General features: G+C 41.9%; 1 protein-coding gene across 4 annotated transcripts in view; it reads left to right on the top strand.

Annotated features, from left to right (window-relative positions):
* The window catches only part of LPIN1 (lipin 1), an 80,611-nt gene that overhangs the window by 31,628 nt on the left and 21,664 nt on the right, over positions 1-27,319 (top strand). The window contains exons 1-10 of one of the 4 annotated variants that reach the window (XM_057431775.1): positions 4,838-5,030; positions 6,417-6,586; positions 11,968-12,168; positions 13,474-13,569; positions 16,657-16,991; positions 17,367-17,486; positions 18,725-18,832; positions 22,361-22,490; positions 24,391-24,700; positions 26,183-26,276. In XM_057431775.1, coding sequence (XP_057287758.1) covers positions 6,572-6,586; positions 11,968-12,168; positions 13,474-13,569; positions 16,657-16,991; positions 17,367-17,486; positions 18,725-18,832; positions 22,361-22,490; positions 24,391-24,700; positions 26,183-26,276 — 1,409 coding nt within the window. In that variant the 5' untranslated portion in view covers positions 4,838-5,030; positions 6,417-6,571. Of the gene's footprint in view, positions 1-4,837; positions 5,031-6,416; positions 6,587-11,967; positions 12,169-13,473; positions 13,570-16,656; positions 16,992-17,366; positions 17,487-18,724; positions 18,833-22,360; positions 22,491-24,390; positions 24,701-26,182; positions 26,277-27,319 lie in introns of those variants that run through there. The other 3 variants (XM_057431777.1, XM_057431774.1, XM_057431776.1) reach the window with 3 other exon arrangements.

The following is a 27,319-nucleotide window of genomic DNA, read 5'->3' as shown; positions in this document are numbered from 1 at the left end:
TATTATACTTTAATTACTGGACTGCTCTTATCTCAACCTGTAGAGTTTACATTCTTTCAATTCTCCTCCCCATTCTGCCCGGAGGAGGGGAGAAGGAGAGTGAGCAAATGGCTGTGTGGTTCTGCGTTACCAGCTGGGTAAACCACAACTGTCCTGCATCATGGTCACACCATCAATAAGAACAGAGTGCAAAAGCACAGAAGGATGAAGAAGGTGTCCTGCTGTTAACGAAAGCTTACTGCTGATGTAAACTGAAAGTGCATTTGGCACTTTCCACAAGATCCTGTGTGTATCACAGCAGTATTTATGTTGCTCCTTAAGAAAGCATGACCTTGCACATGGAACAATTAAATATGTAGAGCATTATGCTGTGGGTTATTCTACACCAATCAGCAGATGGTTGGACATGATAAATACTGTACTTCAAAGCTGAGGCTCTAGCTTCTGGATATCTGGAAGCAGAGAAGGGAAAGTGTGGCTGAGGCTGTGGAAAGACAGTGGTTTTGATTCAGTATTTTACAATCATGTTTTTTTTCTAGTATAGTAGTGAAAGACCATAGTGGGACAACAGGTTAGAGTAGTCCTGGATGTTGATGGCTGAAGAATACCACCCCCTTGGAGGGAACACAATACAGGATACCTTTCCACATGAATATGGCAGGCAAAGCACTGGTCAGGATCCACAGCCAGCACAGACACAGCCTGTATTTACACCAGGGATGGGGTTATTTACCAGCACGTCTCATCGCCTACTGACTGTCCCCTGGCAAGGGATTAGGTACGATATGTCTGAGAAATGAAACTGCAGATACTTCTGAGCTCAGTCGCATATTGTTTTCTCCTTGGAATTAAGTAAACATCTTGTTTGTTGAGCCCAAGCAGAAACTGTTTTCACTGACTCTTCTGTTCTAAAACTGAGGTGAACTCATTAGTGTAGCGGTGCAACTGGGGATGAAGGAGAACATGAAGCAGAGATTCGAGTATGTGAGCACCAAGGGCCATCACCCAGCAGTGCTGTCGTAGTTGTGTGTTGTACAAAGATGAGCAAACATGGAGTCCTACAGGAGCAAACGTGTCAGAGAAAAAATACTTTGAAGAATTACAACTGAATGATGACCTAGAGGTGACTGCACTGAGATTAGAATCATAGAATTGTTAGGGTTGGAAAGGACCTTAAGGTCATCTAGTTCCAACCCCCCTGCCATGGGCAGGGACACCTCACACTAAACTATGTCACCCAAGGCTCTGTCCAACCTGCCCTTGAACACCACCAGGGATGGAGCATTCACAGCTTCCCTGGGCAACCCATTCCAGCGCCTCAGGAAAATAATTTCTTCCTTATATCCAATCTGAACTTCCCCTGTTTAAGTTTTAACCTGTTACCCCTTGTCTGTTAACTACAGTCCCTAATGAATAGTCTAACAAGAGAGATTGTTTTACAATGTAACTGGAAAGTTAACTGAAAACAGAAGGCTTAAGTGCTAATTGCTCAACAAGGAACTCTTCCCAGGTTTCAGCTACCTATACCTTTTAGGAACTGGAATATGTACATGCATGAAGTAAAGCTCTGAAAAACTTGTTTCTAAGCCCACAATTAGCAGGCTCTTTGTCAGATAATGAGCTTAGATCCTTTTTTGTGAATGTTCTTTGTCCTCTTGAAGTGTTACTCTGTTTCCTGCTCCTTTGTTTTGCATTTCACACCATCTTCTCCCATCTTCTGTACACAGACTTGGAAAAGCCTGGAAGATTTATCAATTTTTATCACAGACATCCACTTCCTTATTGAGTTGTGTAAGGTGCTCAGTGCAAAAGGTTACAATACGATTAAATGGAAGGGAACCACTATCTGGTGGAAAAACAGATTTAAATTTAAACATTGCTTTAATTCATGTCTGTACATATAGCAAAGGAAGTGGCTCCTGTGGCTGTGAGTGCTGTGGTTGGAAGAACCCCAGCTTCTGTTGGTGCTTCCCAAGGACCTTGCCCATGAGTCTGGGCTGAACAATTCCCTTCGCTACTCTCTGGTTGTCCCATCTACAAACCTGAGTGAAGACGCCTTCTTTGACATGGACTAAATAAGCTGATAAAAATGCCTTCTGTGATCATCATTTCAAGAGTGAAGTAATGGTTTAAATAAACAAACAGACCATCCCGAGCTGCCAGACCTCCCCGCCGGCCAGGGCACACCGGCGGGCAGCGCAACGGCTCCGCCAGCTCCTGAAGGGGCCCCGTCAGAGGCGCCGCGGCCCCTCGGGACGACAGGGCCGCCGCCCTCGGATCACCTCAGCGCACCGCCTCCCGCGCTGACTCAGCGTTGCAGCGCCGCAAGGCCGCGCCGACCAACCGCCGCCGCGCGGGGCCCAACCGGCTGCCTGCCCCGGTGGTACGCGGGGAGGTGGTGGCGGCGGCGCTGCCCGCCCCCCTCGGCCGTCGGTAGGCTGGGGCCGACCGGCCCCCGGGGAGCTACGGTACTCCCGTCTGCCCGCCGCGCTCTTCACCACCACTGCCTTACCCCGGCGGGAGGTGGATCAGGCAGCGACCGCCCTCTGCTTCCAGCCCCGCCGGGCGCTGCGGTCCCTCCTCCGGGGCGGCACCACCGGGCGGCCGGGTGAGTCCCCGTCGCCGCGGCGGACGGCGAACGGGAAGGCGACGGCGAGCAGGACTTGCTTGAAGCGGGGAGAGGCAGAGGTGGGTGCCGCCGGTGCGTGCGGGGAGAGGGCGGCCCTTCCTCCCGCACTCTGATTGCTCCCTGGCGCTGAGCTGAGCGAAAGCCAGGCTTGCCCCGCCGGGCGCTGAGCCGCTGGAGGAAGCGGGTCCATGGGCATCCCGCCGGCCGTGGCTGGGCTGCGGGGCCTGTCCCCAGCACCTGCTTTATCCTTGCCGAGGAGGCTGGCTTTTGGGAGTGAGAGTGAGCTCTGGAGCTGACGGGTTCATCTGGGGTTGACAGTGCTTTTTGTAGGTTGTTGGAGGAGAAATCTGATGCTTTCCTGGTTTATCGTCCGAGGGAGGTACCGAGCGCTGGGCAGCTGTAGGTAGTGTCCGTGAGGGGTCCCTTCGCCTGCCGAACTGTGTGAGATGGTGAAGTCCAGTGACTCTCCGAGCGCTGTTTCCCCTTTGTATGTTAGAGGTGGTATTTTGCCTCCCTTTGGCTGACAGCTGCTTATGCAAGTTGCTGCATGAGTACCACTGCTTCGCCTTTCTCAGATGGTAATGAAAGTGGTAGTAGACCAGAGGGATTTAATGGCATAACAAAGCCTGGCTGGCAGTAGGGCAATTGCTCAATGCTAAACAAAGCTTTTAGTTAATTTGGGTTTCTTTTATGGGATTCTCTTAAACATCTGTTTTTATTTTGATTAGACTATCTCCTCTACCTTCAAGAAAAGAAAGTAAAAGAGAATGTATCTTCTGGAGAGTGTGGAGAAGACAGAACTGTGCAATATTTGTGTTATCTCTGTCAAAAAAAGGAATCCGTGTAGTGGCCTGTACTAACAACAGGATCTCAGCATTGTTGTTGCAGATGTAGTCTTTGACCTCAACAGATCTATTGACCTCTGTTTTGTTTCATGGTCTGGAGGATGTTTTACAGTGATTTATTTTATTTTCTGTGTGGCTTTTTCAATGTGTCTGCTGCCTTAGGGAACAAATGCAGGCAAATGTTTAGCATACACAGCCTAGTTAGAAGTCAGATGGATATACTTATATTACTGTAAAATGAACCTAATTCTAGGAAAAGAACTGAAGAAAAAGCAGGGAGACAGTGAAGGAGATAATACGGGAAAGACTCAACATCATTATGCATGGCATAAAGCCATGAAAATAGCTTCTGGTTGCTTTAGATAGTTTCTGCTTTTCTGACAGCCCCAGTTCACTAGTGTGGAATATAGACTACCTGATAATATCTGCTTACCAGACTTGGTGGGTTCTGTTTGTAAGGCAGATAAGCAAGTTTTAGTCTTTGGCCCTTTTCCGTACCTGAGGATGTGCAGGTGCACACATTTGTTTATCTGTGAACACACGTAACACACAGCAAATATAAAAACCAGTTGCAGTACAGTAAGAGCTTACTTTACACTGTGAGAATGGAGAAAATATAAAGTTACAGCTTAATAAACAAATTTGCTTTCTGATCCCAGTGAAGGCAAGTTTGCCAAGTCACATGAGGTATCAGCATAGAGCAATAGCTGTGCTTCCACTATAATTTATGTTTTCTCTGACATCATAACAGTAGCATAGGGCAGCACAGTACATGATCTACCATATATTCTCCACTTAATTCAAATGTTTTTCAATTTCAGACATCAGTTTGTACTTTTCAATTTGTACTTTTCAGTTTGTTGTAAAGTTTGATGCTGTTTATGCAGCAGTGGTCTGAAGGGGTGTCAGCCCCTGTGTACATTCCCTCCAAGTGTCTCTGTGAGGAGGAGAGCGCTGTACAGTTGGGAAGCTAAGGCACAGAGAGATCAAGGGAAGTGTGGAAGGACATATCTGGGAATGTGTCTTGGGTTCCCCAGGACACCTTTGAGAATGTCAGAGACAAGTCTTGAGCCATGATTTCAAGATTGCCTGAAATACCAGAAGAGATGTCCGTGATGCCTCTTTCTCAGCTGTCTGTGCTGACTCTTTCTCAGCTTCTCTCTTTAGTTGATACTAACAATTGTGTGGGTATGTGGTGAGTCAGATCATCCCGTTGATCCAGCTGGAAATTATTTTTGTATGGCTTTAGTGGTATTAGTTTTCACTTCTGACACCAGGGCAAGACTGGGGAGAGCTGGAAATATATGGTTGGGAGGTTGGTAGAGGGACCATGGTTGTACACTCTAGCTGGCCATGAAATAATTCTCTTGGTCTCTTTTCAGTGTCAGTCCAATACCTTGACTGTGGGACTGAAGGCTAGTCCTCTGTTTGAACATGAAGATTCATTACATGCAGGTTTTGAGTCTTCAGATTGAGTTTTTGCTTTCAGCTGCTTTCAAGAAAATACTCCATCTGTAACAGGCAGAATACAGGGACTTTATGAAGTGTTGGACCAGGTAATGTTTCAACTATTTAAAAGGCAGTCCAATACCAGAACCAAGTGAATAGTCATCTCATGGTCAAAGTCCATATCTGTGAGTAAGTGTGAGTGAGTGAGTTCTGGGAGGGACTGGCAGCTTGGAAGATAAGTTTGACATTTGATCCATATGGCTCACTGGCCATTTTAAGAAGTCACAGTTTTTGGCACTGGCCTTGGCTAACTTGGAATAGGAGTCAAATAGTTCCTAATAGAATTAAGCCCAGAATAATCCCAGCCTGAAAGTATTTCTGAAGATTTGGCTGGCAGGAAGCAAAATACTCTTAACTCTGGTGTTGAGCCACCCACATGCTGCATGTTCCTTTCTGATCTGGGATGTACAAGTGAATTCTACTTATCTCCTGATTGGCCAGATGTATTGTCAAATCACCTCCAGGAATGTGTCTGTCACATGCCACTGTGACTGTGTGGAAGTCTGGCAAAAACATGGTCATAGAATAATAGAATAGTTAGGGTTGGAAAGGACTTTAAGATCATTCAGTTCCAACTCCCCTGCCATGGGCAGGGACACCTCCCACTAAACCATGTCTCTGTCCAGCCTGGCCTTGAACACCGCCACGGATGGAGCATACTTAGGTTTAGACATAGTTTACCCTCCTATTTACAGATCAGCCGCAGTCACGCTGCTCAGCAGAATGCTCTGGAGTTCTGCCTCAACAAACTGTCCAAATCAGGGTCATGTCTGCCTATGATTCCAGGTCACATGGCCAGGTTTCCTTTCCCAGAAAAAAAGAATATGCAAGGAGCTTGCTTGTCTGTGTCTTACTCTGATGAGCTTGGCACGCTGCAGTTGAGCTGTAGCCACAGTGATAGACCCTGCCTGAAATCAATGGGAATGATACATCCTCTGAAATCTAAGCCTTAGTAACTTGCCCGAGACTGTGTGGGAATCTTGTAGATAAGTAGGGAGTTGGGCAGTAAAAAAATGGGCCATGAAGGGTATAATTGCTACCTTTTTCACTGGAATTAGGACATAGTCTGGTGTACCTGTATGAAAGATGTGGATTATCTATATGACAGAGCATTTGATATTACTGTGGTATCCAGTAGAGCGGGACTACAAAGAATTAACTTTGTCAAGTCAATCTTTGCTAAGTTAATAAATCAGTTAAGTAGTGGGAACACCTAACTATCAATTTTTCATGTATTATTTATTTATTAATTAATTTATTTAGTTTTCATTTGTTATTTCATTTAAACTTTTCTATGAGATGATCAATTCTGAAAAATGACTGCTGTCTCTAACAATCAGAGGAGTTGGAAATTTTCTGAGGCTCCTGGCAGGTGCTGCTACTTAATTTGAAGGTAAAAATTGCACTAGAAAATACTTTTAATTTCATTATAGATGCATAAAGTAAAGCTGTGGAGTGTCTCCTAGCAAAGGAAAGAAGTCAAGCCATTTGAAAATCCTGACAGGAGCAGTACAGACTGTTCCTGTTTGCTGCAAGCTTAGATCAAAAGAGTTCTGAATTTTCCCAGCAGCAAAAAATACTATATGCTATGTCTACGAGCATGGTATGTGAACAAGACTTTCACTAAATTCAGTATAATTAGCAGGCAGGCACTGAGTGTTTAACCTGTGACGTAAACTCATATTTACTGCTGAAGTTGCTGCTGCCTGGTTAGTAAGTGAAAGACTTCTTGGAGTGGCTGGAATAAACTGCCACATGCAAAATCACATGCAGTCTCTCTGCGGTTTGAAGAATGTTGATTTCCTGGAGTACTGGCATAGAATGGACTGACTTTAGGTTCGGAGTGTAAGCTTACAAACCTCAAACTCTAAACAACCTCAGCTTTAGTTGGAATTTATAAAAGTTAGGATAAAGGGCCTACATCCATCAGAGTCCAGTTTGTGAACTCTCCCCTGTTTTAACTACAGTGTCTTTTGTTCCCTATATTTGAAATATAAAACCATCTTTAGTTTCCTCAGGAAGTGGAGTATATAGACTCATAGACTCATAGGACAGTTAAGGTTGGAAAGGACCTTAAGGTCATCTAGTTCCAACCCCCCTGCCATGGGCAGGGACACCTCACGCTAAACTGTGTCACCCAAAGCTCTGTCCAGCCCGGCCTTGAACACGGCCAGGGATGGAGCATTCACAACTTCCTTGGGCAACCCATTCCAGTGCCTCACCCCCCTAACAGTAAAGAATTTCCTCCTTATATCCAATCTAAACTTCCCCTGTTTACTCCTTGTCCTGTCACTACAGTCCCTAATGAAGAGACCCTCCCCAAAAACCTTGCAGGCCCCCTTCAGATACTGGAAGGCTTCTCTTCTCCAGGCTGAACAGCCCCAACTTTCTCAGCCTGTCTTCATACGGGAGGTGCTCCAGTCCCCTGATCATCCTCGTGGCCCTTCTCTGGACTTGTTCCAACAGTTCCATGTCCTTTTTATGTTGAGGACAGCAGAACTGCACACAATACTCCAGGTGAGGTCTCACGAGAGCAGAGTAGAGGGGCAGGATCACCTCCTTCGACCTGGTGGTCATGCTCCTTTTGATGCAGCCCAGGATACGCTTGGCTTTTTGGGCTGCAAGCTCACACTGAAGCCAGCTCATGTTACGTTCTTTGTCAATCAATACCCCTAAGTCCTTCTCTGCAGGGCTGCTCTGAATCTGCCCAACCTGTAGCTGTGCCTGGGATTGCCCCGACCCAGGTATAAGAACTTGCACTTGGCATGGTTAAACTTCGTAAGGTTGACATCAGCCCACCTCACAAGCATGTCGAGGTCCCTCTGGATGGCATTCCTTTCCTCCAGCCTGTCAACGGAACCACACAGCTTGGTGTCATTGGCAAACTTGCTGAGGGCACACTCAATCCCACTGTCCATGTCACCGACAAAGATGTTGAACAAGACCGGTCCCAACACCGACCCCTGAGGGTCACCACTCGTTACTGGTCTCCAGCTGGACATTGAGCCATTGACCACAACTCTTTGTGTGTGGCCATCCAGCCAGTTCTTTATCCACTGAGTGGTCCATCCATCAAATTGATGTCTCTCCAATTTAGAGACAAGGATGTTGTGTGGGACAGTGTTGAACACTTTGCACAAGTCCAGCTAGATGACATCAGCTGCTCTACCCCTGTCCATCAGTTCTGTAGCCCCATCATAGAAGGCCACCAAATTGGTCAGTCAGGATTTCCCCTTAGTGAAGCCATGCTGGCTGTCACCAAGCACCTTGTTGTTTTTCATGTGCCTTAGCATGCCTTCCAGGAGAATCTGCTCCAAGATTTTGCCAGGCACAGAGGTGAGACTTACTGGTGTGTAGTTCCCTGGGTCATCCATTTTCCCTTTCCTGAAAGTGGGGGTTATATTTCCTTTTTTCTAGCTGTCAGGAACTTTACCTGACTGCCATGATTCGTCATGTGATTAGATATGTGATCAGTCTTTTAGTCTTTTAATTCCACAGTGATTTTATTGCACAGGGCAGGTTCAGCCCATCTTGAAAGGAGTGTCTGTCACCAGCCGACAGCTTGAATATGTCACTTTCTTTTTAAGGGATAAAGGATTTTCACTGTATGGGAGCAAGCTGTGCTGTGCCAGTTGGCCTCAGAGCCTGAAGATGGTGTCTAACTTTTAATTCACAAGTTTAAAAATAATCTCTGTGACCTAAGACAGAGCAGGCTGTGTGGCTAAGATTTCTTGTGACAAGAGTAGTTGCAAAATTCTCTGTTTAGGAGTTCAGAAGATCTGATGGATGGTGTAACTTGTTAAGATTGTGAATGCTCCTGTTTGGATTGTTTGCCCTTAACTCTCCTGAACAGTGGGGTGTATGTATGATCTCAGCAACTGCTTCCCCACCAAGGAAGTTCTGGCTGTTTCACACCTAGAAATTTTGTTGCTTCAGCAGACCAAGCATTAACCTTGGCTAACTACACCATGTAATTCTGATTGTAGCTGTCTTTCAGCTTAATCTTAGCTCAATGAGAAATGTATTGTCTTACTGTGCTTTGGGTTAGAAAAATCCCCAGTAGAAAGGGAAGTATTTTTCCAAAGCAAAAGGATAATTTTAAAAGTTTGTTTTCATCTGTCACCCTGGAGGCTTACTTCTGAACTTAGTTCCGTGCATGTTTGGTGCCAGCTTTTTGAAGAGTTCACATGATGTCCACCAAGATAATTAGGGGGCTAAGAGCTTATGGCTTATGAGTGGAGGCTGGGGGAGCTAGTTTTGTTCAGTCTTGAGGGTATTCAGTTACCTGTTGTGGAGTATGGAGGAAACAGAGTCAGAATTTGTGAGGCACACAGTGGTAGGACAAGAGGCAACAGGCACAAGTTGCAACATGGGAATTTCAGATTAGGTGTTGGGAAGAAAATTTTCACTGTAAGGACAGGCAAACATAGGAGCAGGAGTGCAGGAGGGCTGATGTTCTGTGACACAGCATAGGGTGTGGCACGTGTTTCAAGTGCAGTTCCCTATGAAAGAGTTTACCACTAGATTTGCATTCAGGAAGGCATGTTTCTAATGTATAATAGAGGCCCAGAAGTGCTAATACTAATTGAATGCTGGAGAACTTAATATAATTGTTTTTTCTGCCATAAAGTTTTCATGTGTTGACTTTCCAGTGGGTGGCACTTTCTAGATGCCTGTATTGAAGGCTGTGCAGAAACGCTTCTCCAAACAGTATTTAGGGATTATTCTTTCATTCGTTAACATCTCTCTCGGTTTTGCCTGGAACAGAGTTAGGTTTCTGCCTAGTATCTGGAACAGTGCTGGTTTTTGGCTTTAGTCTGAGAATAATGGTGATAACACACTGATGTTTTTAATTGTTAAGTAGTGTTTGTACTAAGTAAAGGACTTTTCAGCTTCTCACATCTTGCCAGCTAGAAGGCTGGAGAGGGCACAAGAAATTAGGAGGGGATACAGCCAGGACAGCTGACCCCAGCTGACCCAAGGGATGTTTCATACCATATGGTGTTATGGTCAGTATATAAACTGGGGGGAAAGCTGACCGGGAGCTGCTTCTCGAGAACAGGCTGGGCATTGGTCAGCAAGCTGTGAGCAGTTGCATTGTGTATCACTTCTTTTGTATATTCTGTTTTATCATTATTATTATTTTGTTCCTTTCCTGTCCTATTAAACTGTCTTTATCCTTACCCAAGAGTTTTCTCACTTTTACCCTTCCAGTTCTCTCCCCCATTCCACTGGGGGCCAGGGGAGCAAGCGAGCAGCTGTGTGGGGCCTAGTCACCAGCTGGTGTTAAACCACAACATCTTGTATGCTAAATACTTCAAAAAGGTTTCTTTGGTTTCCAAACTTAGTGCCTAGTTTTAGTCTTAGTCTTTTTGTGATTCATCTTCCCAGTTGTCAGATAGGGAAACCATAATTGCTTTTCAGGGGCAATGTAGTGATGATTATCATAAACCTCAAAAGAACATAAATAAATCTTCCTCAGAGCATTGTTTGTGTTCTGGTACCTGTGTATTGGAATAGAATTAGAGAAGAAAGCGAAGTTTCAGTACATCCTTTTGGAAAAAGAAAAACCACAGGTGATCATTAATTAATTAGAACAGCTATGCATGAAGAGACCAGCCTTAATTATAGCATTTCCTAACTTTAGAACTTTTTACTGTAATGCTTTCACTGTTGTGGTTTTTTTTTAATAGTTTTTTGTTTTTAAGTGTAAATCACAGTGAAAATTTTGAGCTATTTTTGCAGCATTTGAGATTTACAGCATTTTTGTTGTTTATGAGAGAACTCAGCTGAAAGAGAGTCCCTATTGTAGCAAATGATGCTGGTTAACACATGCCACACAACTCAGTGTGGTGACTGTCTCTCAGACTCTGAGCTCAGTTCTGTTCTCATCACCATCAATGGGAGTTTTAGTGTTGCCTTCCCTGCAAGTGTCTCTTTTATTGATGTCCAGGTAATGTAGTACAGCCTAGCAAGGAACTTGTATGTGAGGTATATGCTGTATACTGAGTGCAAAATGCTGAAATCAGTATCTTAGAATCTTCAAGAGGTATTGGAAATATAATGAGAACAATAAACACTTGAAGTCCTTAAAATATGTACTATTTGGGAAAGTATCTGCTTAAATTAATTTGAATTTTGAAAGCCCTTAAAAGACTTTTTAACTTTCAAGTATGTCTAAATATGCATGCTGTCTCACCTAGGGGGCTCAGTGTATTAACGGATCATAAACAGGATGTGCAGAATCAGGAAACTAAATGCTAATTAAATCAAAGAGCAGAGAAGATAAAGCCAATCACTTCAACCATCAGCATATGCCTTATTTTCAATAAACCTGCTGTTACTAAAAGGTTGGTTTAAAAAACAAGAACAGTAAAGTTTCATTGGGAAGCACTCTAAAGTTCAGCTGCTCTGGGTTGAAGGTTGCTTGTCAAACCTTAATGTGTATCTATTGTGTGTATACATTATAATAGTCTTTTAACAGGAGAAATCCCTGTAAAGTGGGAGAATAGTCTTTGACTTGAGTGTAGTGGAAAATTAGATCTGATAAAACCCATTCACTTGCCCTGCTCTTAAAAGCCTGTAGAAGTACATAAGAAAAGTAAATTTGTTGTTGATGGCAAAATAAATGGTAGGAGGAGATGTTATTTTGGAAGCAGTGCTTTTCAGAGACAATTGGAAGCAATTATGAGCTGCACAGTCTAAAAGTCTGACAGTGGTTTTGAATGTAACTGATTTTTATGAACTTTTTGAAAGCTGTTACAATTCTCTTACTTGCAAGGTCTCTTTTGCTTTTGTCTTTGAATAGCTCTCTCCAAACACGCATCAGCTGTAAATAAATTAGGGGGGAAATCCTGATTCTATGTGTACTTGTTAATTTGTGAAACAGAAGAATATCCAACTGCTGGGATTTCCATCTATCAAATCTCTCTAAAATATAGAGTAAGGATTAAAATCTTACTTATTCTATCTTTTGCTTTGCAGGTCCAAACCATGAATTACGTTGGACAGTTAGCAGGGCAAGTGTTTGTAACTGTGAAGGAGCTTTATAAAGGACTAAACCCAGCCACATTGTCGGGATGTATAGATGTAATTGTTGTATGTCAGCCAGATGGAAATCTTCAGTGTTCTCCTTTCCATGTTCGCTTTGGCAAAATGGGAGTTCTACGTTCTAGGGAGAAAGTGGTAAGAAAATGGAGAATTTTCATACTTTCTGCCTGTGGGTTGTCCCTAATGGCATGAAAGTTACTGAATGTTCTGTGGTGTGCTAGTCAAGGTTTTCTTTAGACACTCTTTATAAAGTGGCCAGGTTGAGGCACAGTTCAATTAAAATGGTTGTTACTGATTTTTCCATTTCATAGCATAATTTGTAAGACTTTGACTATTGTAAAAACAAAGCAAGAATGACATTTGTAAGTTTTATTTTCAAAAAGCAAAATTTTGAATGTGCTGATTTGGCCCTATACTAGATCTCATTAGTGACTGTGTATTAAGACCCCTTTGTTTAACATGTTCAATAATAGTTACAAAAAAGGGGGTAATAATGAAGTAGTATTTTCAGGTAACAGAATGTTGAGGTTAATTGAAACTAGATAAAGCAGCACGGACCTTGAGATAAATGTAACCACTCTGAATAACCTGGCAATATGATGTCAGATGTGAAGTTGCCAGTGAGTGATGCATGGCAGATTATTTTGGGAAATAATCTGTAACTACATATAGTCTAGAATGTAGTTTAGTTGTTCAGTGGAAAGTCCTAATGTCATCATGGACATTGTTCAAATCTTACATAAATCAGAAAGGAAGTCCAATATTTAGGATGGGTAAAAGTTGAAAATGTTACTGTGTCAGTAATCTGCTGTGTCCTGAAATATAACATTAATATAGATATTTCCAAGCCTCAAAAAAACCAAACCACCAAACAACAAACTTGAGTGAAAATGGAGTTGATGGCAAGAACAATTATGGGCAAAGAGGGAGATCCTCCTGAGAAGAAGTGGAAATAGTTGGGGCTGTATAGTGGTGAGATAAATGCATGGAAGAAACAGATGCATTAATTGTGTCGAGAATGTAGGACAATTTTTCTTACTTGTGCTTTTCATGGTGCGAAGAGAAGCCTGTTTAATGAATTCAAGAGACAGCATATTAAGAATTTGCATGTGGAAGTACTTCTTACACAATTCAACGTTAAGCTTTGAATTAAAAAAGCAAAAAGACTCGTGTGGTGGATGAAGCATTCAGACTATAAACTTTCCTGAGTAGAGGAACAAGACAGCAGTGAGCTGAATGAGTAAGGCAACGTTTTGACAATTGATGACCCTGTGAAGTGGTGAGAAAAGAAAGAGAGAGGTTCACTATTTTGCTTATTATAAGGTTTCCTACACTTCCCTGAGAAGCATTTGCCCAGTGACAGTGGTAGGATAGCTGAACGGGATCTGTGTATCTAAAATAACTTTCTTTTCATATGAGAACGTATTTATTTTCTTCCAGGTTGACATAGAAATTAATGGAGAAGCTGTAGACTTGCACATGAAACTAGGAGACAATGGTGAGGCTTTTTTTGTGCAGGAGATGGATAACAACCAGGTAAGAGTCAAAACTAATTTAAAGTTGTCAAAAACTCAATGCCTGATCTTCAGAGTCACTTTTGAATTTAGGAATTTTTGTTGAAAATACACTTCTACCCATAGTGTAGTTTCAAAGTTTCTGGACAGTTTTCTGTTGTGGAAATTCAACACTGTGCAGTTTTTTGGGTTGCTGAGATTTGGAAAAATCTAAAGAAGGTAATCGCATAACTGAAAAATAAGTAACAGTTTATGTGCATGCCACTGTGTGAGCAGAAGTAACGTGTACATTGTTCACATGCTTCAGAGGTGTGTACAATGGAGATTTATATGTCAATGACCTGTTTTTTGTAGAAATCTCTACTTTGAACATAAACACTGGGCAGAATGTCAGTAGAAGTACACACGCCCTGTAAACATCTGTGCACACAGTAATTTTGATACTCACCAAAGACATGTTCATGTGGAATTATATTTGTGAGAATGCGTACTGTTGAGTTGTGTGATTAAATTTCAGTCCATATAAGTTGTGGGCTACTCAAAATTAGTGTGACCATATGTCATAAGAAAAGCTTTTTACAGCTATTTCTTATCAGAGATCCCCAACAAATTTTGTCACCATCCATAGTGGAATGAGTTTTCAAATTCCACATTGAATGCTACAGTAGTTTTAAGTTTTAAGTGAGAACTGTGTGCATGTGCAGTATTAATTTCTATATCTTTAGGTTTAAATCTCTGTTAAGCGGTTATTTGGTGACTGAAAATTGCTAAAGTTTTTCTTGAGTATCTAGAGATGTATATATATATGACTAAGAGTGTGACCCAGTTATAAACTGCCCTATCATAGAATCATAGAATAATTAGGGTTGGAAAGGACCTTAAGATCATCTAGTTCCAACCCCCCTGCTGTGGGCAGGGACACCTTATGCTAAATCATATCACCCAAGGCCTCGTCCAACCTGGTCTTGAACACTGCCAGGGTTGGAGCATTCACAACCTCCCTGGGCAACCCATTCCAGTGCCTCACCACCCGAACAGGAAAGAATTTCCTCCTTATATCCAATCTAAACTTCCCCTGTTTAAGTTTTAACCCGTTACCCCTTGTCCTATCACTACAGTCCCTAATGAAGAGTCCCTCCCCGGCATCCCTATAGGCTCCCTTCAGATACCGGCAGGCTGCTATGAGGTCTCCACGCAGCCTTCTCTTCTCCAGGCTGAACAGCCCCAACTTCCTCAGCCTGTCTTCATACGGGAGGTGCTCCAGTCCCCTGATCATCCTTGTGGCCCTTCTCTGGACTTGTTCCAACAGTTCCATGTCCTTTTTATGTTGAGTTCATCAGAACTGCACACAATACTGCAGATGAGGTCTCACAAGAGCAGAGTAGAGGGGCAGGATCACCTCTGTCGACCTGCTGGTCACGCTCCTTTTGATGCAGCCCAGGATACGGTTGGCTTTTTGGGCTGCGAGCTCACACTGCCGGCTCATGTTCATTTTCTCATCAACCAACACCCCCAAGTCCTTCTCTGCAGGGCTGCTCTGAATCTCTTCTTTGCCCAACCTGTAGCTGTGCCTGGGATTGCTCCGACCCAGGTGTAAGACCCTGCACTTGGCATGGTTAAACTTCATGAGGTTGGCATCAGCCCACCTCACAAGCATGTCAGGGTCCCTCTGGATGGCATTCCTTCCCTCCAGTGTATCAACTGAACCACACAGCTTGGTGTCATCAGCAAACTTGCTGAGGGCGCACTCAATCCCACTGTCCACGTCAGCGACGAAGATATTAAACAAGACCGGTCCCAGCACCGATCCCTGAGGGACCCCACTCGTTACTGGTCTCCAGCCGGACATTGAGCCATTGACCACAGCTCTTTGCATGCGGCCATCCAGCCAGTTCTTTATCCACTGAGTGGTCCATCCATCAAATTGATGTCTCTCCAATGTAGAGACAAGGATGTCGCGTGGGACAGTGTTGAACGCTTTGCACAAGTCCAGGTAGATGACATCAACTGCTCTACCCCTGTCCATCAGTTCTGTAGCCCCATCATAGAAGGCCACCAAATTGGTCAGTCAGGATTTCCCCTTAGTGAAGCCATGCTGGCTGTCACCAAGCACCTTGTTGATTTTCATGTGCCTTAGCATGCCATCCAGGAGAATCTGCTCCAAGATTTTGCCAGGCACAGAGGTGAGACTGACTGGTCTGTAATTCCCAGGGTCATCCGTTTTCCCCTTCTTGAAAATGGGGGTTATATTTCCCTGTTTCCAGTCATCGGGAACTTCACCTGACTGCCATGATTTCTCAAATATGATGGCCAGCGGCTTCGCAACTTCATTTGCCAGCTCCTTCAGGACCCGTGGATGGATCTCATCAGGACCCATGGACTTGTGCACGTTCAGATTTTTAAGATGGTCTCGAACCACTTCCTCTCCTACAGTGGGTGCAAGGTCTTCATTCTCATAGTCCCTGCATCTGCCTTCCAAGACTTGGGTGGTGCAGTCAGAGCCTTTGCCAATGAAGACCAAGGCAAAGAAGTCATTCAGAACCTCAGTCTTCTCCAAATCCAGGGTAGCCACTTCTCCCGAGAGCTTCCAGACAGGGCCCACGTTGTCTCTAGTCTGTCTGTTATTTGCTACGTACCTGTAGAATCCCTTCCTGTTATTTTTGACATCCCTAGCCAAGTTTAATTGTAACTGGGCCTTAGCTTTCCTAACCTGGTCCCTAGCTTCCCGAACAAAATCGACTACTGACTGTTATCTGAGTTGTGAAGAATTAGCTTTTACAAAATATTCAGATTATAAATTAGGATTTTTGTTTCTGCTCTGTATGTAGCATCAGGTGGATAAAAATTCATGCCATAATGTGGCCAATATGAGATGCTCAGAGGATCCTCTTTATTACAAGTATTGTTCCTGGCTTGTCTAAGGAGATGCATCTGTGGAACAACTTCCATACGCTATAGGATCATACTGAGCATCCAGGTGTCTAATCTTTGTTACTTTTCTGTGGAATAAATCACTTAGATTTTGACAATTGTCTATATATTTTAGAACCATATTTATGACTGGTGGAGGAACTAATATGTTGCATGGTTTGGATTTTTTCTTCCTCAGGAGGTAATTCCTCATCATCTCTCCACATCTCCCATTATGTCTGAGGGAACTGCTTTAATGGAAGCTCAGCTGAAGAGGAACTCCATAGACAGGATAAGAAACCTGGACACCAGTGCATCCTCACAAGTACCACCCCAAGGCCATGGATCCCAGCTTTCTACTGAAACATCTCCAGTCTGTAGCAATGTGAAAAAACGGAGGAAGAAGAGGAGAAAGTCTACCCATAAAATAGACAGCTTAAAAAGAGAAGACAATGGAGACACATCGGAAGATGAAGACATGTTTCCCATAGAGATTAGCTCAGAGGAGGAAAAAGAACCATTGGACAATTCACGGTATAGCAGCGGAACTGAGCTATGTAATGGAAACCTGATGCTGGGTTAATGTTCCATTCCATGCCTTCCAACAGTAATTTCTCTTTAAGTCGGTACGCATGGCTGATGAGCATGTGTCTATAAGAAAAAGCTTTAGGCTAGAAAGCCATTAGGAATGATAGTAACAAAAATAACAAAAATTACATAGAAAACATAAGAACAATCCTCCATCATGCTGTGAACTAAAAGGTGTCAATCAGATAATATTTCTCTATATCCTTTTAGTTCAGGTTATACTGATTCTTCTCTACAGTAGGGGTTTTTTGTTGTCTGAAGTATGTGACAGCTCAGTTATTAAGTATGGGTGTTAAATGTCACGTCTTTCCCTATACCTAGAATCCCTGTTCCAGATGTGTGTGTTGATGATGTATCTGACATGAAGGCTCCTGCAGCTTCTATGTTTTCTCAGTCTTCATCTTACCCTCATTCAGATGGAGAATGGTCACCTCTTCAAAGGTACTTTTTCTGTTAGTACAGTTCTAAATAATCTTCCTCTTTCCATTAACGTCTTATAGGCTAGTGCTATACGAAGTCTTACTAAAAATGTAGGTATCAAACATGGTAAATGTCAACTACTAGATGAATGGTTTCTATATTTGAAATCAGGTAGTGTTCAAAAACTTTGGGTTAGCGTTGTCCTTGGTTCAATAAATGCATATGTACAAATGCAGGCCCATAAATTCTGAAGAATGTTTCTATCTGTTAATGTCGCTGTTTTTGTAGAAATACTATAGAGAGGATGAATATTTTGTGAAATCTGAATCTTTGCCTAATGCACACACCTTGTAAGGACTTCAGTGGGTGTCTGTATATAAATCTATAGTACTTTGGGTGTAATCCTTTTAAGAACTTTCAAGATTGGAGTTGATGTATAAAAATAAGATTTACTTAAATGAGCATGAGCTTTTTGTGTCCTTTTCAAAGCTAATTTATTGAATTGCACAGTTAAATAGACATGTAATCATAGAATCACAGAATTGTTAGGGTTGGAAAGGACCTTAAGATCATCTAGTTCCAACCCCCCTGCCATGGGCAGGGACACCTCCCACTAAACCATGTCACCCAGGGCTCTACATATTACCCAAGTAATACTTACTGTGTGAAAAAAACACATACAGAAATATGCTTATTCTTTCCTGTATGTGTATTTATGTGCTTGTGTATACCTTTGATGTCAGAACAGATCAGTTTGGACTGACTTTCTTGTGTCTGCGGAACACTGTCAGAAGGAGACAATTTTTTGCCTAATGTGCACTGAAATCTGTGTGTTTGTGTGCTCCTGCGCACATGTGCTCCACATCCTCCATGCAGACTACTGGAGTGGAGCAATATTTACAAGACATTATTCTAAGAAGCCTAATTTCATTATACTGTCTGTGTATTTGAGGGGCAATGTAATCAGAGCAAGAGCTTAATTGAAATGTTTTGAACTGCATTCTGGAAGAAACTTTCTTCACTGACTATAAAGCTTATTATGATTAACTTCACCAGTTTGGTGACAGCATATGTCAATACCCTGCCCCTTTGATGCCTTTTTGAACTGTATGTTCTGTTTGTTTTTAGAGTGCAATATTCTGGATTTTGAAAGCTCTAGATGTAAATTCAGCATTCATGCATAAAGAGCTAAGTGTTAATCAGCACTCATGAATAATGACACCCTGTTTTCCTTTGTACCAACATGCTGTGCTGTCCAGTAAGCCTATAGATTGCACAGGGCAAACCTCTCTTCTCACTGTTCCAGCAGACGGAGGCCTATCTAACTCCTGTCCTCAACAATCTTCTCACTTTTCTCCTCCAGACAGGTAGAACAGTTGTCCTTCCTCTTTTCCTTTTTAAATCCTTTTAACACATTAATAGTATGTGAACTTCATTGAACTTCTGACTGTGCTTATTGCTAACCCAGGCACCTTGAAAGAGACACTGAAAGCCACTTCCTCTGCTTGCTTCCTTGAGGGCATTGACTGGAGGTAAATTACCTTGATGAATCATCTGTTGAGGATGGCCAATATAAAATCAGGCCAATGAAAACGGATTAAAATTGAAGTTGATGAAGATGATTAAAAAGAAGAAAAAGGGAAGAATTTAGCTAGTGAGAACTTACATTCCTGTGAAGACTGGCATTTCTATGTGGCTTTTTACAGTCAGTGTATATTTTAAGGACGTTTTTATTCCATGGCTTTCCTGACTTGTTTGCTTGTGCATAGGTTGCAAAAGTAAAAGCAGAACAAGGACTGGAGATTAAGTGAGCGGTAAGGAGTACAGAACTTGGAGTGGGAGAAGCCCAGTACCAGAAGAGAACTTCTCTTCCTTTGTTCCCTGGTGTGGGGGAGGGGAGGACTTTGAAGGGGGGGAGTATCAGAGTAAAGATGACACAATAGATAAGGCATACTACTTTGCTGTAGTGCAGGATTCCTCTGACTGTAGATTCTCTTCTACAGAGCTGTAAGTGGATGCAGACACTTGTGATGATATCTTAAATTTGAGATATTTCAAGGTTCTGCAGCCAGGCCCTTTTTCTCCATTAAGTGAGTTGACAGAAATCACAGCAACTCAGTTGAAAAATTTAAAGTAGGTGCCTGAATATGACCTGTACAATTCTCCATTAATGCTCGGGAAGCTTTGAGTAATATATCAGGCTAAATTGTTCTTTGCTTATCTCAGCAGAAATGCCATACTAGGTGTGTAAGGCTGCATCAAACTGATGCTCTTGAGGTTTTTCCCAGCTTCTGGATCTGCCCTCTTTAACCTGACCATTACCTGATTGATAATGTTGCATTACCAATCAAGGTGAGATCCTGGGACATTCAAGACTGTTCTCCTTAGTGTTTTTCATGGCAGTGTAGGGCAAGTGCACAGGGATGGAGCAGTGATTTGCTCTGGGTGGCTCCATGAACTTTGCTGTAGTGTTCACTGTCCTGCAGTCTAGATACACAGCTGAAGTGCTGTAGTAATTTGCCTGAGTAAGGTCCTCTCTGTGTCTGCAACTGTTCTTCTTGATGTGAAACAGGAAGCCGTACTATGGCCACCTCAAAGGAGCTTCAGAGGTTCTCAGCTGTTGTGACATGTACATGAGATAAGTTTCTTTCCTTCTATCTTTTCCCAGTTTATTTGGCCTCAGTCAGGACAGGACTTTTTCTCAGTTCACACTGCTGCTTTCTCAGGACTCTCTTAGCTTTCAGTGGGAAACACTGCAAAGATCAGCATGGTTTCCTGTTGCAGAACTGCCAACTACAGGTCAAGTTCTGTATTCTTGACATTGGATTACATTAATTGCAATCATAGTGGTTAAGGAATACATAGGACTGTGACATGAATATTCAGCATTTATGGGATGTGAATCAGATATGCTGATCTGAATGATTGAACTGAAGTTTGCCTTCTTGTGCATTGTGGACAGGAAGGGTGGCTCTCTTTTAATCTGGAATTATCACAGCAATCAGTGGCCAATTTAAGGACAGGGGAATTGCAAGACATAGTTCAGTCCAAGACAAACATGTTGCTGGTGTAAGGAATAGAAAGCCCATTTTTAGTCTGATCCACAGATGCATTTGCAGGATACTCTCACTGGATTACAAATCATGCACAGTCTTGGTGTTCAGACTTTCTGACCCCTAGTGCAAGTATAACATTAACTTGGGATTCAATTTGACCTAATTGAGTTTAAAAATGCAATGAAAGGAATGGCGTTGTGAGATTTATTAGTCTTCAGTCTTATTTTACTTTGATGGCAATGGTATGAAGTGAACAGCAGCCAAAATAGTCCCAGTGTAGGCGAAGGAGGTGACATCTGGCATTACATATGTAAGCAGAACTTTACAAACAGGAAGAATACAAACAGGACTGTAGTAGACATAACTGGCTACCTGTGTCCATAAACTATAGAGATTACTGTTGGTGTTCTAGAAAGGTGTAAGTTAGAGAGAGTAGGTATGGAGTGTTAAACAACAATGTGGCTTATGAAGAAAAAAGTAAAAGTATTTCTCTGTAATTCCCTTACAGCTCCTATTAGGAGGCCACCAACCCTGTATTAACGTTTGTTGATGGCATAGAAAATTTAGTTTTATGTCCTGGATGATATAAGGAATGAAAATGCTGTAATGTTTTTATATACAAAATAATTTATCCCTGTTTGCCTTTGGCTGCATGTTTGCAGTCTGATTTGCTTGTGGGCCTTCAGATCAAGATGACATTGCAATGATAATTCTAGTCAACCCTGAGGTTGTATTCACATTTATACATTAATCGACAAGGAGAAATCAACTGAAAAGAATTCTAAAGGTCTAACAGTTTGTTACTACTAAATCCTCACTTTTTATTGTATAGAAAAGTAATATCTGTAGAATGAGAATTAAGATGGCACCATTGTGTTTGTGTCAAAAGTTCAGCAGACAGTGGCATTTTTTCTGCTTTGTTTTGGGACAGTGGGTAGTATTTTGGCAGTTAGATGCCTACCTTAATCCTAACTTACTTGTGGCTGTATATACTCAGAACCAATAAAGCAGACATGTGCATGGACCATTGGACAGCCTTTCGCAGCCAGAAACTTCTTCAGGGCCCTCAGGGCAAAACTCTGCCTTGTATTTACATACACACATATGGCATTAAAGGCAGAATAGATAATCAGAATATTATATATAAATAATGATTCACTAATTCAAGGACAAAAGGAAAAATGTGACTTGCTGTCACATTGTTGACTTTACTACATTACATATATGCTACAAACTAATAATTTACTGATTATTAAATATTTTTTATTATGTAGTCAGCAAAGCAAACAGTTAAACTTTTTTGAACTGGAAGAACTCAAATTCTTTGTACAGCTCTGCTGCTCTAGAGGTTTCTCTATAAACCTACATCCAAGGCTAGAACTGAGCAGTTTAGTAGAAAGAAGTAATCAGCTGGATTCGTTAGACTAATTTATTACTTAATCAGGTTAAAATGTCTTGCTGATGCGAGTAATTTCTGCACTTCCCATCCATTATAACAGTACTAACATCTATTCATCTGCTGCTGCTGGTACCATCCCTGTACTTTTTTCCACACAAAACCCTCCTGAAATGTTCAAGTCCAGTGGTCCTGTCTTATCTCTTTCAGCTTCTCAAATCCTGCTTCTGTGACAGCACTTAATAAAAAATGGATGAGACCTCTGAATGCCAGTCTGAGAGGATCCTGAACTGTTTAAACTGTCTTTCCATGCTTTCACGCTTAAGTTGGCTAATGGCTATTTAGATCTCCAGTGCTTTGTGTTGGGGATATCAGTTTGGAAAGTGCTTAATGTGTTGTGGTTACTTTTGGTTTTGTAATATTTTTTGTTTGGTTTTCTTCAGCCCATCAGGTTCACGCCCTCCTACTCCTAAAAGTGACTCAGAATTAGTCAGTAAACCTATGGACAGAAGTGGGCTGAAGAATAATCCCCACATGCACTGGGCATGGGGAGAGCTACCCCAAGCTGCAAAGGTATCCAATGTAATTTAATTCCGGCTAGCATCTCTTGGGCACATGGACTTATTCTGTTGCAGACTACTAAAGAGGGAGTGGATCCTGTTTTTACCGAAAACTGTCATGTTTTATATAAGAAAGAGAATTGCATCTTGCTCCTTAGGAGGTACAGGAAAGTACCCTCTGCTGGGTATGTTATCAATACCCATGATACATGGTAAAAAATGACTCTGAGACCTAATCTTGTAAAAATTAGAAGCTTAAATAACATATAAAATCAAAACAAATGTCCTTTGGTAAATCACTGAAATTCATAAATGATCTTAGATAGAAATTAGTGCTTGGTGTTAGCAGTGTGATTCACAAAAATTGAAATTGGTTGTTTTCAGTACATAAGCATCCAGAAACACTTACAGTTCTGTGTCAGTGCATGCCCAGGCATGCTGTTCTTTTGGCTCAGCTGACTGGCTTGGTGCCTGTCTTCTCCCTGAAGCCATTTGGCTCAGTTAGGTGGCAGGATCTGCAGTGTGCCAGCAGCATTGTCTCCCATGTTGTGCAGTAGCCATGTGTAGCTGTGTACACTGCAGGTCAGTCAGGTATTGACCAGCTCCATATGACAGCTGTGGAGTCAGAGCTTTCATAGATGAAAGGGGTGACTTAGGGGTTATGCCTGCCTCAGGGTATGAGAAACAAAGGTCAGTAGCATACTGCAGCTACGGGGCAGGGATGGTGCAGGATTTGGCCTCTTCTCCTCAAAGCTGGCTTCTCTGCAGAAAGGCCTGTAGGAGTGCTGGGGTCAGGAACAGTATAAAGAAACAAAATTGCTGCTTTGTAGGCCGGGGAAGTGGGTATCCTCTTCAGAAAGAAGACTGCATTCTGGTGGTGCCACCAGAAGTATAATGGTGCTATTATATTTATCTTTAATTCACTGTTGTTAGCTAGTGACAAAAGAAGGGATGGAAATCCAGAATTCTTAATTCCTTCAGAAAACCTCTGGCCTCTTCTTTAGTAGGCCATAGATGAGCTGCTTCATCACCTCTGTGTTATTCTCCTCCTCATGTATGTTAGAAAATTGGGAGCTATTTTCTGTAAGTAGAGAACTAATTCAAGTGCACAGGTCCAGGCAGGAATTTCAAATTGGCATTTCCAGTCTATAATTTAGGGTTTCCTGTTATTAGATTTAGGCGTTTCGTTTTTATCCTAGTCACACAGCCTAGTGTGTATAGCAAATCTTACTCTTGGAAGCTTTTCCCTCTGCAGTCCCTGCCTATGTCCCTAGCCAATCTATTCAGAATTGATCTGACCTTACCTGAATTGAGAGTTATGCTTTGGACAGTCTTAATATTTGTGTAAGAGTTTGTTTGCTATCATGTGAACATTATAGCAGCTATACAGCTGCTGCTGTCGGGGTTCAGCTTTCCACTGTAAGAACTCCTCCTGTCCCACACTGAGAGAAGATTTGGAATTGTTCCTGTGAAGTGATCTTAAAGTCTGAATCTGGGCTATAGATGAATGACAGTGTCTGGTCCCTGGGAGCATCCTGATTGTGTATGAACTGCAGTCTGCACTTCCTTCTTATGCTTGTCAGGGTTACCTTCTGGAGAAAAGCTAGGATTTCTGCAGGAAGGAGGGCAGGGTAGGAGCTATGATATGCTCCCAGGCAGGTGAGTGGGAAATGAGGACAGTAAAGCACATTGCAGAGCAAGTCTTTCTTGGCCCCAAGATACAGATGAATTTTGAGTAGCAAATACACAGCAGAGAGGCATTTTGTACACTGTAGTCTCCACCTCAGTGGTAGCTTTCTGCTGTAGTTGCTTACCTTGAGAATCTGATCTCGCTGAAGTGATCAGAACAGATTAAACTCTGGCTGTTGCATTTAATAGCTTTTCTTTATAGCAGTCTTTGTTTTTCCTCACAGGCCAGTCCTCTGCTCAAAGCAAAGGAACCCAGTGTGGTGGATGTAAATCCCTCTGAAAGCACTCACTTTCGGGTCATCCAGAGTTCTCCTATAGAGGAGTTTAAGACTGAGTCTCCTCTACCTGCTCTTAGACAAGCAGATGCAGCAACTGCTGCTGAAAGTGAGCCCTTACCAGCTGAGACAAATAAGCCAGAGACAGAGTCTCCAGGAGCAGCTGTACAACCATTGCCTGCCAATGAGGAAATAAAACAAGCTACAGCTTGCTCAACCCAACCAGCTGGCAAGACAGATTCTCCATCCAGAAAAAAAGGTAAAGGTCTTGATTCTTCACTTTTATATGTATGATTTAATCTTTAAATTTCATGGTGATAAAGTATTTCATTGCCATTTAAATTAATCTGTGCCCTGAAGGCACTTTCACATCTGGAAAACTGTAAACTTCCAAACCTGAGCTGTGCAGCCTTCTTTTCACAGGAGCCATGTAGTAAGGCACAAGATTCTTCTTGGTTTGGGATTTTTGGCAGCTCTGTGCACATGAGCAAGACTTACAAAACTTGTTCCAAATTCATCCACACTGATTCAGAGTTTTCAGGTTTTGGTACAAGCAAACTGGAGAGCTGGTTCACCTGCTCTGACTACTTTCTGAGTTGTTATGCGTTTCTGGAAATTGTGGAACCTCTGTGCTCTGGTACAGAGTGGTAGTGTGTCCTTTGTACAAACCGCAGATTTGCCACAGAATAAGGTGCTTTCGTTTTACATGAGCAATTTCAGTTCTTTGTGGTGCATGTTCTGTTCTGAATTTGTGAAATATAACTCTGTCTGCTTTCCTACTTCTTAATTTCTGGGCTTTATATCCATGCTATTGTATAATAAGTGTTACAATCCTCACATGAAATTTATTTACTTACAGATGTTGTGTTTTAGAGCTCTGATAATTCTGTAATTATGTAAAGCCTATTTAAGCTTGGTTTATGTAGCTGATTTTAATCAGTAGACATACAGGTTTCTTAACCACTTCCCCATGTGTTTCACTATCTTTGACGATAAAAAAATTACAATGTTACTCTGCTGTTTGGCCTTTACATAACTTCTTTTTCTGATTTCTTTGCTGATGTTTGATGTTGGTAACTGGGACAGGGAGAAGTCATGGGTTTTAGAATGAATTCCAAGTTAGGTTTTGGCCTTACAACAGTTACTTGTCTAGATGAACCAGCCACAAGAGGACAGCAATGACTGTCTGTTGGTACTAATTAAAGACACGGGAGGGTTGTCTTGTCCCTTACAGTGGTGCATGTACACACACATCAGATGTATGTGCTAAACTGTGAGTTGTCTCCATAACAAGCCAGTTACAGTGTATTAGTGACTATAGTATAGTCTGTTGTGTTATTTCCCTTTGCAAGAGGGCATTGAAGATTAGTTCTCGAAGACTAAAGGCTCTGATTGCCTTACTGTGGTAATAGGCCTATGCAAATACTTTTCCTTTGCTGCTTTCCTACAGTGACCCTGACTTCTAATTCCCACTTGTTTTGCCTTGGACAGAGAGGCTTCAGCATATCTCAGAACTTGTCCGCTGTTATAAAAAAGAAAAAAAATATGTATGTTGGACAAAATCCAAACAATGTATATGAGCAACTTGTTTTGAAATTTTTTGCAGTACCATATAGTTCACAAACTGTTATAATTTGTTTGGTTTCTCAATCTTAAAATGAATAGTTAAACAGTAATAACAGTTCTGGCTTGTTGTTAAGAAAATGATCATTAATAGTCTTATATGTGCTGTCCCTTACAGACAAACGAAGCCGGCATCTTGGTGCTGATGGTGTCTATTTAGATGACCTCACCGACATGGATCCAGAAGTTGCTGCACTTTATTTCCCCAAGAAGTATAAGTCCTTTGCTTATATTTTGACTGTTTAAAGAACTCTTGTCACCTTCCAGGTTCATTGCCCACCAGATAAGACCTTTTTTCAAAGTTGTCGTGGTTTAAACCCAGTCAGGTAACTCGTTCAGGTAATTCGTGCTGAACCCAGGACAAAAGTCCAAGTAGACATGAAGGCAGAAGGGAAATAAAACTCTGCAGAGAAGAATATTAGAGTTTTTGAAAGGTTCTGCATTTGAGCCTGAAAAGTGTGCTTGAAACTGATTTTCTATTTTGATCAGTTAAGCATAATATGTTGATTGTGGATTGTTACGTGATATACACTGATGTTTCTGAGTGTTACTCACATGCCCTGGGAGAACAATTGGCCTTGGGATATATTTATCCCCATGTCCTTCCTTATTACCATGAGGAACATACTTTACTATTAATAGTATTAGCACCAAATTACTGCTTTAGCGTTATTATACAGTGGGTGATCACCTATAAATATGAATGTTACAAAATAATTTTTGGAAGGTGCATAACAGATCTGTTTATGCAAGTATTGCACCCTGAAAATAAAATAATTTCCAACTTGTTCTGATCTTTATTAGAGCCTCTTATAACATTTATAGTCCTCTTTCCACATCATACTCCAGTCATTTCACTAAAAGTCATTGAGGAGCAACTGAAGTAGCTTGCATATTTTATTTTTCACTCTTGCTTGCTTAAACTCAGCTGTTGTGATATTAGCACTTTAATAAAATTGAGGAAGATAGTAATATGGAGAAAAAAGTTGGATTGAAAGTTCCTTTTTCAAATGTATTCATATAAATCTGGAGTGGAAAGCAGAATTTGATGAGCCTGCACTTTGTAATAATGATCTCATCTATCTGCAGTTTTTAAGTGGGTACAATGATTTATTGTTTCTCAGTTTTTTTTATCCTAGTAGTTTATATGCAGAGTATTTTATTTGTATATACATGACATAAATACACAAGCAGATGCATCTTTTGTTTTGGATTTAGCTATCAGTTTGTATAATTAATATAAATAAAATAATAA

The sequence above is a fragment of the Pezoporus wallicus genome, unplaced genomic scaffold (assembly GCF_028554395.1).
Source record: "Pezoporus wallicus isolate ANWC-B61680 ecotype Strahan unplaced genomic scaffold, APGP_CSIRO_Pwel_v1 contig_161, whole genome shotgun sequence".
NCBI classification, from domain to species: domain Eukaryota; kingdom Metazoa; phylum Chordata; class Aves; order Psittaciformes; family Psittacidae; genus Pezoporus; species Pezoporus wallicus.
Note: the sequence above shows the minus strand (reverse complement) of the source record. Positions and strands in the feature narration are given on the sequence as shown.